The 17374-nt window shown below is 37.7% G+C and overlaps 1 protein-coding gene across 1 annotated transcript in view; it reads left to right on the top strand.

Annotated features, from left to right (window-relative positions):
* LOC136248494 (complement receptor type 2-like) overlaps window positions 1-17374 on the top strand; it is a gene marked incomplete at its 3' end in the record, with an annotated part of 43380 nt that overhangs the window by 13557 nt on the left and 12449 nt on the right. Inside the window, exons 2-5 of the mRNA XM_066040271.1 lie at window positions 3298-3360; window positions 3671-4159; window positions 4308-4502; window positions 4561-4953. Of these exons, the coding sequence (XP_065896343.1) occupies window positions 3309-3360; window positions 3671-4159; window positions 4308-4502; window positions 4561-4953 (1129 nt within the window). The remainder of the gene's footprint in view (window positions 1-3297; window positions 3361-3670; window positions 4160-4307; window positions 4503-4560; window positions 4954-17374) is intronic.

Below are 17374 nucleotides of genomic sequence, written 5' to 3'. Positions count from 1 at the left end.
TATGTATGTGAGTGCACTACGACAAGATTTTACTTAATAAATAAGGTATAACTGAAGAGATGGTACAACATTAATGTGTTTATGGACGCATGATAATCTCATTTATAGTCAACCTGTCTAATAAGGACCATTTTTGGATTTGCTAGAAAGGGTTGATGCTTTGGTGCTATACATTAATATCCAATTAAAGTATAAATTAGCTACAGCTTATAGATGGTCTTTCAATACAGGTGGTCATTAATACAGGTTGCAATGCACCTAGACACCTTCACTCTGTAAGACAAACTTGGCATGGCCTTGTTGTAAGTGGTTATTGGAGGTGTACACTCCAATACAGCAATAATAGACTGCAAATTCCACTGCATACCACAACATAATTCATTATATCTCTTGAGCCCATTGTGGTCCCACCACAACATTTTTATCAAACATAGACTATGACCCAATCATTATTCACAAAAGAATTCGAAAAATTTAAAGCTGCACTTTTCAAAATATAAGGGATTAAAGTTTTCAATGAAGTACTTTTGAACCATAATTAAGTAGATATCCCATAATTTAGGGATCACTGGAAAGGTCAATCAACAGTCTTCCATCACTGAAAAGTGTGTTTAAAAATATTTACACAGTACAAAGTTGCAGTTGATTTTGTAACTAGAGATGGACCAAATTTTCATGAAATATTCAAAATATTTGTGGTCATAAATCAGAAACTATAGAATGTATGGAGCTAAAAATTTTCATGAGTGATAAGCACCATAGGTACTACAAACACACCAAGTTTCATCAAAATCCGAGAGGTGACCCTAAATTCCTTGTTGATTTGACATGGAATGACCCTTATATGATTATTCAGTTGTTGCTGCTATCATGTTGTGTTGCATTGCATATACTGTGCATTGCTGCAATCTTGTACTACATACTTATTGGAAGACCATGGTCAACTGTTAAACCAGTAATGTATTATACCCTATCCAAAATTCTTATCTGCCTAGCTTGTGTAAAAAGTTATTATGCCCTACTCCAATGATTTCCTCAGTTGCCCTTTCAACGAAGTACTTGTGTATTGATATTTGTATGAATGTTTATTTGTTTGGTGTTATTATATGCATTTGTAGAATGTTATGTGGTAAATATTTGCATGAGTGTTTGTTTGTTTGGTGTTGTTGTATACACTTTATGACTTTGTAGAAAATGTTATTGCGGTTAGAATTAAGGCAAAAGTAGGCAATAGAGCTAGGTGCATTGTAAGGGTGGTGTGTATAGCTAGGAAAATATTATATAGTATTTTATATGTATGCACACATGAAATTCATGGTACGTAAGTGGTATTTGCACCCCAATGGTGTGCGCTGCTCGAATCTGTCAAGTGTACACCACCCAGGGTGTTGCCACACCAATCAACATGTTATGAACATAATAATAATAATAAAAGTGAGTTCATGTACTGAGTGTGCTATGAATCTGATAAATGTCTATGGTGCTATGAACGCTTATTCCCATAAGAAACTATCAAAATTTTGTCATGGCTGTAGGGTAAACTACTTATGAAATTTGTTGTAAGCATAGCCATCATGATAGTGCCTTTTGATGGTTTGGAAACAAAGGAGTAATGGCTACAGAGTTACAAAGTAAAGTGTAAAATTGTGCGAGGTTGAGATACTCTAATAGATCACCACAATTACTAAAGTGCATGAAAATGTTTAAAAAGCTAACCAGGGTTCACACCCAATCCTTAACCACTAAGCCACTGGTATCATGGCTGTTCATTTCACTAATTTTTATTTTACAAATGAAAATTCCAGCTAGCAAAGGTATATATCTACCAACAGAAATCCATAGATTGTTCTAGAACATTTCATGTGTGTTCTATTAGAAGTCCTCAAAAAATGTGCTTACAATTATAACCTCTGTCTTCAACAATCACCATCGTGTGTGTAGATCTAAAGAAAAACGGGTAAAAATGAACCTCAAAGCAAACCTATGGCTGGCTTTGGGGACAATTAGAGCACAACAAGAAATGAAATCTGCATTATTAGTGGTAGAAATACATTTGTGTTGTGTATGCAATGATAGATTCAATAATACCAGTGCAAGAGAAAATGTAGTCTCACGTAACCAGACCTCTCTTTCAGGATGAGGACTTATTGATCAGAGATTATAAGTGGCCACGCGGCCATGTGAGACTAGATAAAATGCTCCTTCATTTTCCAAAAGGGAGAGGTTATGTACATGATCGATTCACTGTAAAAAGTAGTCTAACATTGTCTGGTAATGTATACAACACTACTTGCAAAGATTTCACTTCTCATCTCATTGTAGCAGCAAGAGTGCCATAGATTAGTTACTTCATGATACTATTCATTGCTTCAGAATTTCATGCTATTCACAAAATTTACAAAAAATTTTACCGTGCAATATGGTAGTAGGTAGGTAGTGCTCCCCAAAAAAGTATTGTTAAAATCTTCAAAGTCGAAAAATACCTTCAGGAAAGAATCTTAACATCAAATATATAGTTTTAATACTATACAAAGCATCAATATCAAAATTTTAAAAAATTATGGAAGTTTGTCTATGATCTGGACCTGCCTGCCTTTGTGAAAACAGTTGAAAGGCTAGAAGCTAAATGCAGCACCATCAGTTTACGTTACAATATAACTCACAAGTGGCATGTACCTATTAGATTTTGATAAGTGTCTGCCCCCTGCACTTGCTATATATTTCATTTTCAGTCTTACTAAGTATTGTCTTCTTCATGCATGGAAATCTTCTTCATACATACTGTATACATTGTCTCTAGTCAAGTACAGTATGAAACAGATGCTTTTAAAGAAGCTTCATGTATCTCATATGTCAAGATACCTCTACATATTGCATTTTCATAATTGACAAGTACAAGTACATAGGCTGGTGCTTAAAGTTTGTTTGAGGTGTAGCATGTGGTCACCACAAACCATCAATAGGTTATTGTTGTAGCTTAAGACATTCTCAAACATGCCATTCTCCATAAACTCAGCTTTAAACTTTTGACCAAAATGTAAACACATACATCCCATACACAAAGTAGCTACATATTCATTAGTAACATGTGATAAAATATCTGTCTTTGGTTGTACAAGTATATTGTAACAAGTCTACATTGTCAGTCATTTTAATGCATATGTAGCAAGGTCATAGGTTATAGAGATAACCTATTGTGTTATTGTATAATATGTTTTGTATGTAATGAAAAGGTATGTACTTGTTATTGCTAATGTATAGAATGATATGTAACAAGAATATCATTACATGTTACAGCTATTGGTGATATGGAGCTAGTGTATTTGGTAGTGTTATTGATGTTCAGTGTGATATATTCAGGTGAGTATTGTGTAGTTTATATTTGTGTAATTAAGTTTTATTTTAAAGCATGAGACGATCAAAAGGGGAGGGTTGTAAACTGTGTATGATGTAATTTGTGAAAAATCCTGTTGATTAATACATGGAAGACTGTTAAGCTATAGGATATCTTAGTTATTGGTATTCAAAGTCTTGGCTCTGCTTTAGATATTTCCTGCAGTTTAATGCATTATCAAAAATGCTAGCAAATTATCTATATAAACAATAATTAAAATTGATAATTTTCATGTCCTTTACTCTGTTCTTCACTGTTGTGGTGTACATTCGACAGGTGGACAAACTTGTATATATGATGTTGATGATGTTCAGCAAATTGGTAGTGATGAAATTGATCAGAACAGAATAGTAATTGTTCCACGTCTCAATTTTACTTGTAATGGTAGGATAACCAACATCAGGGTTAGGATAATATCTGATGGTACTGGAGATAATTTTCCTTATATACAAATATGGAGACTAAAACCATCTTCACAACTCTATAATTTAGTTGATGAACTTCAGATACAATCAAGTCATCTCAATACTCAGTTAGCTTTCCTAGAAGCAAACATTCCTCTCACTGGTAATAACAGAATACAATTTCAATCAGGAGATGTTATAGGATTTTATAATCCATCTGATTCTCGTTATGGAATTAGGGATATAACAACACCTGGATATGTGTTCTATGTATTCATTGGATCTACTGCTACATCACTTGATCTTAAGTATGCTAATACCACTCGCAGTGGAGCACAATCATTAATCCAGTTCACACTTGGTGAGTATGATGACAGCTATTTTTCCTAAGTATTTTGCGCTTCAATAGAATACATACATATGTAGATATTTGTGTATTTTACCTTTTACTTTACTTAATTATCAACCACCTTTAATTTGTTCTTTCTTATTGATACACATTTGGTTAGATGTTCGATGTACTGATTTAACAACCCCATCCAATGGAGAGATAACATCATGTAGTTCTGGTAGTATGGGAATGGGTTATGAGGGAGATACTTGTAGCTTCACATGTTACACTGGTTATGAGCTAACTGGTAATGACACTAGCACCTGTCAGAGTAATGGAAGCTGGAGTGATAATGATACAGTATGTATTCGAGGTGAGTGAGACCATTAATCATTTCTGAATTACGGATGTTGATAAACTGACAATTGTAGTTCAGTGTCCTACACTCACTGATCCTAGTATTGAAATGATTTGTTGTTCACTGGGAGATGATGGAGTTCTTTCTTTTGAAGACACTTGTAATTTGACAAATTTGACATGTAACACTGGTTATGAGCTAACTGGTAGTCCTCAGAGGACATGTCAATCTGATGGTAGTTGGAGTGGATCACCAGTATCCTGTACCATCATGGAGTGTCTCTCATCATCACTACCAATGAACGGCATGTTGGCTGAGTCTTGTAGTAGCACATATCAGTCAATGTGTGATCTACAGTGTGAAGAAGGTTTTAATGGTAGTGGAGACCCATCATATGTGTGTGATGTGTTGAGTGATGGATCAGTAATATGGATGACAAGTGGAGGAGGATGGAGTTGTGAAAGAAGTAAGTTGTTGTCTAGTACAGTGGTTTCAGCACGTCTTGCAATTTGTATAACATGCAATAGTGTGATTGTGCATGTGTGTGTGTTGTGTGTGTGTGTGTGTTGTGTGTGTGTTGTGTGTGTGTGTGTGTGTTGTGTGTGTATTGTGTGTGTGTTGTGTGTGTGTTGTGTGTGTGCGTGTACATGTGTGTGCGCACGCGCGCGTGTGTGTGTTGTGTGTGGCTACTGCAATTGATGCAAAACATTGGAGGGATGGTGAAGTAGTGGCAGACTGGAAGGATTCTGAAGTGGTGTCAGTGCCAAAGAAGGGTGATTCACAGAACTGTGACAATTGGCGTGGCATTAGTTTGTTGGATGTAGTTGGTAAATTGTTTGCTTGAATTATCCAGGAAAGGCTTCAACACATTGCAGAAAACATCTTGCCTGAATCACAATGTGGTTTTCGAAAGGGAAGGGGCTGCTGTGATATGATTTTTGTGGCTCGACAACTATTGGAAAAGGTACACGAACACCAAGAATTGCTGTTTACCCTTTTTGTTGACTCACGAAAAGCATATGATTCGGTGCATAGAGATGCTTTGTGGAAGGTCTTGGAGAGGTCTGGTGTTCCGCCTTGTATATGTTGAAGATTGTTAGGTCCTTTCATGAAGGTATGCATGCTGTAGTTAGGGTAGGTGGCACTCTGCCTGAATATTTTGAAGTTAGAAATGGTCTACGGCAAGGATGCACCCTGGCACCCACACTATTCAATCTGTACTTTAGTGCTGTAGGACTACCTGGAGGTGTGATTATGATGAAGTTAGTGTTGATGTACTGTGTTGTCCTAGGAGGAAGTTGGTCGGTGATTGATCTTGACTTAACACTATAAAAGTAACAGAATCTCAGTTTGCTGATGACCTAGCACTGTATGCTTCCAGCCATGATAAGTTAGAGAGTGTCACTACAGGGTTTGTAAGGAGGACAGGGAGATGGGGTCTGACTGTTAGTGTTCCAAAGACCAAAGGGATGGCTTCTGGTGATGGTTTGAGTGTTGCTGATACTGCCCCATTACAAACCGATGGTGGGGAGATTGAAATGGTGAACAATTTTACCTACCTTGGTTCAGTGGTGTCTGATGATGGTGACATTTCTGAGGATATTAAGTGTAGTCTGGCTAAGGCTTCCCGTGTTTTTGGCTGCTTAAGACTTTCAATGTTTACCAATTCAAGTTTATCATTGGGAACTAAAAGAGCAGCGTATCAGGCAACAGTGTTAGCTGTGCTATTGTATGGGGCTGAAACATGGACTCTTAAGGCTCCCTATGTGAGGCATCTGACTGTTTTTCATAATCAGAACCGTTTTAAGGGTCTCCAGATATGAACAGTGGCAACAACACCTTACTTCAGCTGCTTTGCAAGACAAGTTAGCATTGAGCAAATTTGTAAGATAATCATGGAGAGACATTATTTTATGCTGGCTGGGCCATGTTGGGCGTATGGATGAGAATAGGCTACCTCAGATTGTGTTGTATGGAGAGATGAAAAAAAAGAGACCTGCTCATAGACCCAAAAAGCGTTGGAGGAATCTTGTTTCTATTGACTTACAAAATCTTAATTTAAGTGACAGCTGGCAGGAACTCTGTTTGGACAGGGACACATGGTATAAGCATTGTCAAGAAGGGATATCTCAGCTGTGCCCTATTGGAGAGAACTTGTGTGCTGCCAACAACCAGTCTTTGGGTGGAATATTTACTTGTCTTTGTGAAAGAACCTTTAGAAGAGCTGGAGATTGGACAAGACATCAAAAGTTCTGCAAAATTGCACATTCCAAAAGCCTACTATAGGCTTCATTATCACAACATCAGCTGTGAACGACTTGAGACTTGAGGTGTGTTCGGTATATACATGGCTATTTGTGGAGTGAAATAAATAACCTAGGGTTTTTGGGCCAAAACATGCATACATATTGGACCACACTACATAATTTCAAAAAATTGGTTAAACTGTTGTATTGTGCATGAGTTTCATGAATAAAAAACTAAGCACTATTAGTTTTCACGCTTACCAGGTAAACCGCTAAGAAGAGTGAGCTGAAAACCAGCATAGAAAGTTCTTGCAGTTACATAGAAGAATTGGAGCAAAAGCCACTGATTATGATACAAAATCCAATTATGTGTAGCAAGTACGTGATCGAGATAATCTAATAGTACAGTCACCCTATTAGAGCGTTCAGCATCATCCATAAGTTACTCTATTAGAGAGTTCAGCTATGTAACAAGTCACCCAATAGAAAGTTCAGCTAAAACAAGCTACCCAGTAGAGAGTCCAGCTACGAAATGTCACCCTGTAGAGTGCTCAGCTACAAACCAATCACCCTGTGGAACATTCAGCTACAAAAAAGCCACCCTGTAGAGACATCAGCTACAAACAAATCACACTGTGGAGTTTTCAGCTACAAAGAGCCACCATGTAGAGACATCAGCTACAAACAAGTCACATTGTGGAAAGTTCAGCTACAAAAAGTCACCCTATAGAGATCAGCTAGAAACAAATCACCTGTAGGTAGTTCAGCTACAAACAGGTCTCCAGAGAGTTCGGCTACAGACAAGTCACACAGTAGAGTGTTCAGTAACCAACAAATCACCCTGTGAAGAGTTCATCTACAAACAAGTAGCTCTGTAGAGAGTTCAGCTACAAGCTAGACCCGACAGAGAATTCAGCTACAAACAAATCACCTTGTGGTGAGTTCAGCTACAAACAAGTCACCCAGTAGAGAGTTAAGCTACAACTAGTCACTCTGTAGAGAACTCAGCTACAAATAATCATCCTGTGGAGAGTTTAACCACAAACAAATCACCTTGTACAGAATTAATTCAGCAACAAAAAATCACCTAGCAAGTGACCGTGTAGAGAGGTCAGCTACAGCAAGTCACCCTGTAGAAAGTCAAGTTACAAACGAGTCATCTTGTAACTAGAGATCAGCTCCATTAAATCACCCTATAGAGAGTCTAGCTACATTGGAAGTCACTCTGTAAGAGAGTTCAGCTACAAACAAGTTACCTTGTAGTTGAAGGGAAGCCAACCAACCTGTATATGTGACCAGATTTTACAAATCCATTCCAAATCACTCATCAAGTAACATCAAACTAACACCAGTGGATTGCCACACTATTGTACTACTAGTCTTGACCCTTAGTACTACTCAAACTACTCGAGGCTGGTTTTAACAGACATCTTTTCTGGGTGGTGTGGAGAGCTCAAATGGTGGCTTCAGGTTTTGTGAAGGGTCTGGCTTAGCACGAATCAGTGGATTACTGGTGGATGGTGTGAAAATGTTGGCCAAACATTTTTCTAAATATTTTGCTGCATATCAGCCACTAATAAGCCAGCACAGCCCTGTAATTTTGTTTCTGGATTTCAATCATAGTCTTCCTCCATTTTGAAGTCTATCTCTTGCCCACTCTGCCACCCCCACCCTCCTCCCCTTTGTGAGTACTCGTGATACTACTTCGCTCATCCAACTGCTCAGATTTTCTATCTTATTTGGTGGGAACTCTACAAGCAGCTACAAGTGCTGGAAGTGGTCTGAAAGGTAATAGATTGATGCACATCTTGTACAAATTTCATACGCATGATTTTTGTCCTTGTCGAGTTATATACTGACTTGAAATCTTTAAAACCATTTATCTCAAAACTTCTAATGTGCTATTTGGAATGATTTTCCAAAATTCAGTCACATATGTTATTATTTTTTAAAAATGATTATATATAATAAACAAAATTGCATAAGAATTCCATTCTTGAACTCTTCCTTCTTTCTGCAGTAAAGATAAAAGACAAGTAAGGGAAGCTCCAAAGCTGGCCATAGGCTGGCTTTGGAGTATACAGATACAAAAAGAAGTGATATCTATGCAAAAATAGCCAAGCTGTGAAAAAGGGTGTGGCCCCCAAAAAAGTCAGGGTGAAAAAGATGTGAAATCCAAGGTGGTAGCCAAGAAATGGCTGTGATGGTAGGTTATTGGCAAAAATTTTAATAACAACAATTCAGGTGAATTTGGTGCTGAATCCTAGTGAAACTTGGAGTAGGCAACACAAATTCACCTAAAATTGTCGTTATTAAAAGTTTTGCCATTAACCTACCATCACAGCTATTTCTTAGCTGCCACCTTGAATTTCACATCTTTTTCACTCTGGAATTTTTGGGGGGCTGCACCCTTTTTTAACAGCTTGGCTGCTTCGTATAGATTATAATTATGAGCCAACTGTTAGTGACACAGATTTTGAATGTGTGTAAATGCAGATATTTTACCCTACCATTACCTAAACTGTTTTCCTTTATGAATTTCACTTTTAGTGTGGCAAACATACATACAGGAGAATACTGAAAATACTTTCAAAATATGCTATAATATTGTGTAGTATAATAATTTCTATAAGAAGCACGAACATACTGTTAACATCAAAACAGAAAACTCCAATGTTGCATACTACTGTAGCACACATTGTTTTCAGAAACACAGTAACACATGGTATACTTGCACTGTGGTGTGGGAATTATGTTCAAAAAATTTTTTAATCATAATTAAGCATTCATGTAAGAAATTACTCAAAGGGAGAGGTGAAACAAGGTTTTGCGAGAGTAAGGGGGGGATGGTAGTGATGGCTACTGTATCTGTGAAAATACACGTCATGTGTTTCATTCAAAATTACAGTTGTTATTGTTGGGTGTATCTATGACCAAGAGTATATAATATATCTAATCCAAAACAGCCAAGCTGTAAAAAAAGTGTGCGGCCCTCAGAAAGGCTATGGTGAAAAAAGATGTGAAATCCAAGGTGGCGGCCAAGAAATGGCTGTGATGGTAGGTTAATGGTAAAAATTTTAATAATGACAATTCAGGTAAATTTTGTGAAGCGGCACAAAAATTCACCTGAATTGTCGTTATTAAAATTTTTACCATTAACCTACCATCACAGCCATTTCTTGGCCGCCACCTTGGATTTCACATCTTTTTTCACCATAGCCTTTCTGAGGGCCGCACACTTTTTTTACAGCTTGGCTGTTTTGGATTAGATTTCATTTCTTTTTGTATTTGTATACCCCAAAGCCGGCCTATGGCCAGCTTTGGGACTTTTTTAACCTATGTTTTTTTCTTTACTACAGGAAGAAGAAAAGATGAAGTAGATGTACTTTAAATATTTTATCAGTAAATGTACAAATTATATATATAATGCATATGTGACCAGATTTGCGAAAAGGGGCCTTCCACACACATCCAATTTGCCAACTTTGACAATTGATAACTTCAGATTGGAAAGAGCTATTGCCTTGAAATTTGGGCAGTGGTGATTTCTTTGCAGCTGAACTCTCTACATGGTGGTTTCTTTGTAGCTGAACTCTCTACAAGGTAATTTCTTCTAGCTGATCTCTCTACAGGGAGATTTGTTTGTAGCTGAACTATCTACAAGGTAACTTCTTCTAGCTGATTTCTCTACAGGGTGATTTGTTCGTAGCTGAATTCTGTGCAGGTGATTTGTTTGCAGCTGAGCTCTTTACAAAATGGTTTCTTTGTAGCTGAACTCTCTACAAAGTAACTTCTTCTAACTGATCTTTCTACAGGGTGATTTGTTTGTAGCTGAACTATCTACAATGTAATTTCTTCTAGCTGATCTCTCTACAGGGTGATTTGTTTGTAGCTGAATTCTGTACAGGTGATTTGTTTGCAGCTGAGCTCTTTACAGAATGGTTTCTTTGTAGCTGAACTCTCTACAAAGTAACTTCTTCTAACTGATCTTTCTACAGGGTGATTTGTTTGTAGCTGAACTATCTACAAGGTAATTTCTTCTAGCTGATCTCTCTACAGGGTGATTTGTTTGTAGCTGAATTCTGTACAGGTGATTTGTTTGCAGCTGAGCTCTTTACAGAATGGTTTCTTTGTAGCTGAACTCTCTAAAAGGTAACTTCTTCTAACTGATCTTTCTACAGGGCAATTTGTTTGTGGCAGAATTTTATACAGGGTGATTTCTTTGCAGCTGAACTCTCTACATGGTGGTTTCTTTGTAGCTGAACTCTCTACAAAGTAATTTCTTCTAGCTGATCTCTCTACAGGGTGATTTGTTTGTAGCTGAATTCTGTACAGGTGAATTGTTTGCAGCTGAGCTCTTTACAGAATAGTTTCTTTGTAGCTGAACTCTCTACAAGGTAACTTCTTCTAACTGATCTTTCTACAGGGTGATTTGTTTGTAGCTGAACTATCTACAAGGTAATTTCTTCTAGCTGATCTCTCTACAGGGTGATTTGTTTGTAGCTGAATTCTGTACAGGTGATTTGTTTGCAGCTGAGCTCTTTACAGAATGGTTTCTTTGTAGCTGAACTCTTTAAAAGGTAACTTCTTCTATCTGATCTTTCTACAGGGCAATTTGTTTGTGGCAGAATTTTATACAGGGTGATTTCTTTGCAGCTGAACTCTCTACATGATGGTTTCTTTGTAGCTGAACTCTCTACAAGGTAACTTCTTCTAGCTAATCTCTCTACAGGGAGATTTGTTTGTAGCTGATCTTTCTACAGGGTGATTTGTTTGAAGCTGAACTCTCTACAAGGTAACTTCTTCTAGCTGATCTCTCTACAGGGAGATTTGTTTGTAGCTGAACTCTCTACATGATGGTTTCTTTGTAGCTGAACTATCAACAAGGTAACTTCTTCTAGCTGATCTCTCTACAGGGTGATTTGTTTGTAGCTGAATTCTGTACAGGTGATTGTTTGCAGCTGAGCTCTTTACAGAATGGTTTCTATGTAGCTGAACTCTTTACAAGGTAACTTCTTCTAGCTGATGTCTCTACAGGGTCACTAGTTTGTAAACGAATTCTCTACATGGTGGTTTCTTTGTAACTGAACTCTCTACGAGGTAACTTCTTCTAGCTGATCTTTCTATAGGGTGACTTGTTTGTAAACGAATTCTCTACATGGTGGTTTCTTTGTAGCTGAACTCTCTACATTGTGGTTTCTTTGTAGCTGAACTCTACAAGGTGATTTCTTCTAGCTGAATTATCTCTTTCTATAGTTGCATGAATTCCCTACAAGGTAACTCCTTCTAGCTGATCTCTCTACAGGGTGAATTGTTTGTGGCTGATCTCTCTACAGGGTGACTTGTTTGTAGCTGATCTCTATACAGGTTACTTGTTTCTAGCTGATCTCTTGAATTCTCTTCGGGTGACTGCTCTATTAGGATGACTGCTCTATTAGGATGACTGCTCTATTAGAGTATCTCGATCTTGCACTTGCTACACTAAGTTGGATTTCGTGTTATAACTCCGTGGTTTTAAGTCTGATTCTTCTACACCATTGAAGAGCCTTTCTAAGATGATAACTCCATCTGTACAGCGATTTTCAAAGCATTACCCCAAGCGGTTTACCTGGTAGGCGTGGCAAGCAGTTGTTTTTTATTAGCTAATCTCGATTGCGTAATTGTTACACACTGTTGGTTTTTTCGTTGTATCTTCCTGGATTTTAGCTCGATTTCTTTCAAACCACAAAAGGTTTTAGGTTCAATAGTTAACCTATTCACCCACCGATTTTCAGCTTCTTCCCATACGCGGTTTACCCTGTAGGCGTGACAACATATTGGTGTTATTTTTCGTGAATAATTGCTCATAACTCTTTGCCTGTTTATGGTATTCCAGCCAAAGTTGGTACCGAGATGCACCTTTATATCCCCCTTCTGTGTGCCAAATTTCAAGGCAATCGGATATGGCGTGCGAGTTTTATAGCAGTTTTTGTAAGTTTGCGACAAGAAAAAGAAAAATAAGAAGAAAAAAAATGAAGAAACTGAGCCAATTTTTGAAGTCGCATATCTCGGGAACGCGCGAAGCGATTTCGCTCAAATTTGGAATGTGGAGTGCTGCAGTTGGGGGGCATGTCCACAGCAAAAATCGTCTTGTTTCATCAAGGAAGCACAGAGCTACGGAGGTGCGAAAATTGCGTTTTCTTTCTTCCTGTCAATATACTCACGGGTGTTACGCGCCGGCTTCTTGGGCCGCACGACACACTACCGTGTGTCTTGATACTCTTGCTATGACTTACATTTAAAGTTTTGCTTAAAATTAGTAGTAGAGCAGCATACATATTGTGATTTTGTTCACTTTGGAAGAAAAGCATCAAATTAAAGTTGGCACATAGTTTGTACTGCCAACTATTTTGGATGTAGTGCAATACTTTGACATTGGCTCTAATTAAACACTGAGATATAGACAAATCTCGGCACACTTCTACATGCAGACAGAAAACCAGCTGCCAAAAACAGACCTGGCAAGTTAAAAGTGGAAATTGTTGGTCTGACAGTGACAGCTACTTTGTGCTGGTGTCATGTACGTACCTTGACTTTGGTTTATATGCCCATCCATGGGCATGGTAAGTGTCCTTGGTATATACATAGAGTATGCTAGGAGGGAGGAGGTAAATTCACCTGTATGTTTTTTTAAACCAGGCACATGCCTGGTTAACTAAAATTGTTTTCGTAAAAGTGTGTTTTGTGTGCATACCTATCTACCTATGTTTGTTCTCGTTATATGGTAAAAGCAGCTTGCACGTAAGAAATAAAAGCGAAACGAAGTCTGTATTGAACTTCTGCACACATAAACTTTGCTCTGAGGTGTTTTCTTTTCAGTGGTCTGAAATACGGGTGTGGTGACTCTCCTCAGACTCTGTGAATTATCTTCCCTTCAAGTTTCACAGGCGTTTAACAACTGAAAAACAATGGTACAGGCCTCATGCACTACCAGGAATATCCTTGCCCTTTGTTGAAAGGGGCATATCCTCTACATACATGAGCAAAAATGAAGAACAACTTTAGGCTTTGTGAGAGAATTTGTGAGAAAAAACACAATAGTCAAACTATAAAACAGTTTAGATGATTTTTCCTGTGCATAATGTGTTAATAAAAGCAGTTTGTTTAACAAACGCTTCCTTAGCAATGCATAAATTGAAGAATTACAAAATTTACATTAACTTAATTGAATAATGTATTATAGCTCATTGTCCAAATGAGCTGCGTGGCAAAGTAGCACAGCATCAACTTGTTAAAATTGTTGAGCTTATGGTAGCATCATAATGTAACAGTTTAGCAGTACTCTTAACAAATTCAATAGGTGATTGCATTTCAAAGTTATAATCACTTTTACCAGCTAGAAAATTCTTTGGATTTACCTGCTCTTGAGGTGTAAATTACCCATGGGCAGGTGAATTAACAGATATCCATGGGTAATATAAACTTTGGAATTAAATCACCTCTTGACTTCAAGACATTTCTTGCTTTGATACTATATGTTTTAACAAGTTAATTCATACCTCAGGGAGTTTAAGACTGAAATGATAAATTTCTATGTAAAATGAGCATATAGGTCACCAAAGGACAAATATGCAATAGCACTATATCTAAAATACATGTCATGAGGAGGTTTCATGGTTTTATTTTTATAAAAAAGTACACATTGTTTTGGTTGTGTCGCTATACTACTTATTTATTCTTCATGCATGCAAGAAAGCCATACCATTCCATATTGACGCGTTTCTTAGAGGAGTGTATTTAGACATCACATATATAACTCACTGTCCTCTGCTTTTAGTACATAGTGATCATTGTATAAGTGCAGCTACATCCTACTTACAATAGCCTAAGCAATTCAAATAGCACCCTTATCTTAAATGATAAAAGCACTCTTAATGATCAGAGCACGATGACTGCTCACTTTAATGATCTAACTGTATGTATAATTATCAGCTACAGTTTTTCTGTAGAAAACGACATGGAAATCACGCCCCTTGATGTATTTCATACTTTATTTCTTTTTCCAAACCTTTTGGTTACAACCTTTTCTGCTACCACTATTTTTTCATTTTTGGCAGCTTTTTTGTGACAAATTTGTCTGTTATGTGGTCTTTTGACGCTATTTTTCTCACCTGTGTATTAAGGATACCTTGGGACTGAGCAAAAAGCGTCCTGGTTTCCTGATTTTTCAGGCCAGTTTACATGCTAAGCAAGTGGGTCAGTACTGTTGACCCATTTGACCCACTGACCCGAATAGTAATCCGGATGGGACTCGGATCTGACTCACATGTGACCCAGTTTAATTAAAATAGAGGCGTGCCCCAAGAGCAACATTAAAAGTCCACAAGTTCCACTAGTCAACCCCACATTTTTTATACTATAAAAAAATTGTCTGCAAGAAGTGAGTAGCTACATATTATCAAGTGGGTATGGCTCCACATACATACTATCAAGTGGGGGTGGTTCCACATAAGTTTACATGCAGCTACATAATTTCCAGAAGTTAGTTACTTACATTTCAAGTAGCAACATGGATCTGGTGATGCATGCATGCCCACAGAGCACAGCTGGTACAATTCCAATAAGAGGGTGTGGCTCTACATACCCCGCGCAGGCAGCAAAGCATATTCCTGAATGGTGGGTGTGGCTCCACGTAAGTTTCTTGAGTGTTTACAACTGCATTTCCATCAATACAATCGAGCTTGTTAACTCATAGTCACACGTGATCTCATCCGGGTCAGACCCAGATATTCAGTGAAGTGGATAAGACCCACTTGACCCGGACAAAATGTGACCCAAATGACCCGGATAATCCAGATTACCTGGCCCACTTACAACGCTGATACTAAGGGATACTTTAGGACCATTACCAAGTGTCCAGATTATGTAGGTATCCTCATTTTCAAGTCTCTTGATTAACAGATTCCACTGTATTGGTTGATAATAGTTAGTAGTAGCAGCTGTACAAAAGTTATGACAATAGGTGATAATGGTTAGTAGAAGCTATACAAAGGTGATGACAATAGGTGATAATGGTCAGTAGTAGCCTCAAAATATCATACATTATCACGGGCGGCTCCAGGGGGGTTTCTGAGGTTTCCGGAAACTGATCACGTTCAGATTGAGATAATTTAATAGAGCAGTCAATCACTCTAATAAAGTATATAGTCATAGTATTCAGAGTAGCAAGCTATATGTAGCTATAAATAAGGGTTTTATGTGCTTTATCAATGATATTAATATCTAATCCAAAACAGCCAAGCTGTAATAAAAAGTGTGCGGCCCTCAAAAAGGCTATGGTGAAAAAAGATGCGAAATCCAAGGTGGCGGCCAAGAAATGGCTGTGATGGTAGGTTAATGGTAAAAATTTTAATAACAACAATTCAGGTGAATTTTTGTGCCGCTTGGTCTTGGCAAAAAATTCACCTAAATTGCCGTTATTAAAATTTTTACCATTAACCTACCATCACAGCCATTTCTTGGCCGCCACCTTGGATTTCACATCTTTTTTCACCATAGCCTTTTTGAGGGTCGCACACTTTTTTTTATAGCTTGGCTGTTTTGGATTAGATTTCATTTCTTTTTGTATTTGTATACCCCAAAGCAGGCCTATGGCCGGCTTTGGGACTTTTTTAACCTATCTTTTTTTTCTTTACCACAGGAAGAAGAAAAGATGAGTAGGTGTACTTTAAATATTTTATCAGTAAATGTACAAATTATATATATAATACATAGATTGATTACAAAAATCTCCATGGTGGTTTCTTTGAAACTGAACACTCTACAAGGTGACTTCTTCTAGATGCTCTCTCTACTGGGTGAATTGTTTGTAGCTGAATGATCTACAAGGTACCTTCTTCTAACCGATCTTTCTACAGGCAATTTGTTTGTGGCTGAATTTTCTACAGGGTGATTTCTTTGCAGCTGAACTCTGCACATGGTCGTTTCTTTGTAGCTGAACTCTCTACAAGGTAATTTCTTCTAGCTGATCTCTCTACAGGGTGATTTGTTTGTAGCTGAACTATCTGCAAGATAACTTCTTCTAGCTGATCTCTCTATAGGATGATTTGTTTGCAGCTGAGCTCTTTACAGAATGGTTTCTTTGTAGCTGGACTCTCTACAAGGTAACTTCTTCTAGCTGATGTCTTTACAGGGTCACTAGTTTGTAGCTGAATTATCTACATGGTGGTTTCTTTGTAACTGAACTCTCTACAAGGTAACTTCTTCTAGCTGATCTTTCTACAGGGTGATTTGTTTGTAGCTGAATTCTGTACAGGTGATTTGTTTGCAGCTGAGCTCTTTAAAGAATGGTTTCTTTATAGCTGAACTCTCTACAAGGTAACTTCTTCTAGCTGATGTCTCTACAAGGTCACTAGTTTGTAGCTGAGCTCTCTACATGGTGGTTTCTTTGTAACTGAACTCTCTACAAGGTAACTTCTTCTAGCTGATCTTTCTACAAGGTGATTTGTTTGAAGCTGAACTATCTACAGGTGATTTGTTTGCAGCTGGACTCTCTACATGATGGTTTCTTTGTAGCTGAACTCTCTACAAGGTAACTTCTTCTAGCTGATTTCTCTACAGGGAAATTTGTTTGTAGCTGAACTCTCTACATGATAGTTTCTT

Source organism: Dysidea avara, chromosome 3 (assembly GCF_963678975.1).
Source record: "Dysidea avara chromosome 3, odDysAvar1.4, whole genome shotgun sequence".
Taxonomy (NCBI): domain Eukaryota; kingdom Metazoa; phylum Porifera; class Demospongiae; order Dictyoceratida; family Dysideidae; genus Dysidea; species Dysidea avara.
This window is presented reverse-complemented; position numbering and strand designations above follow the sequence as displayed.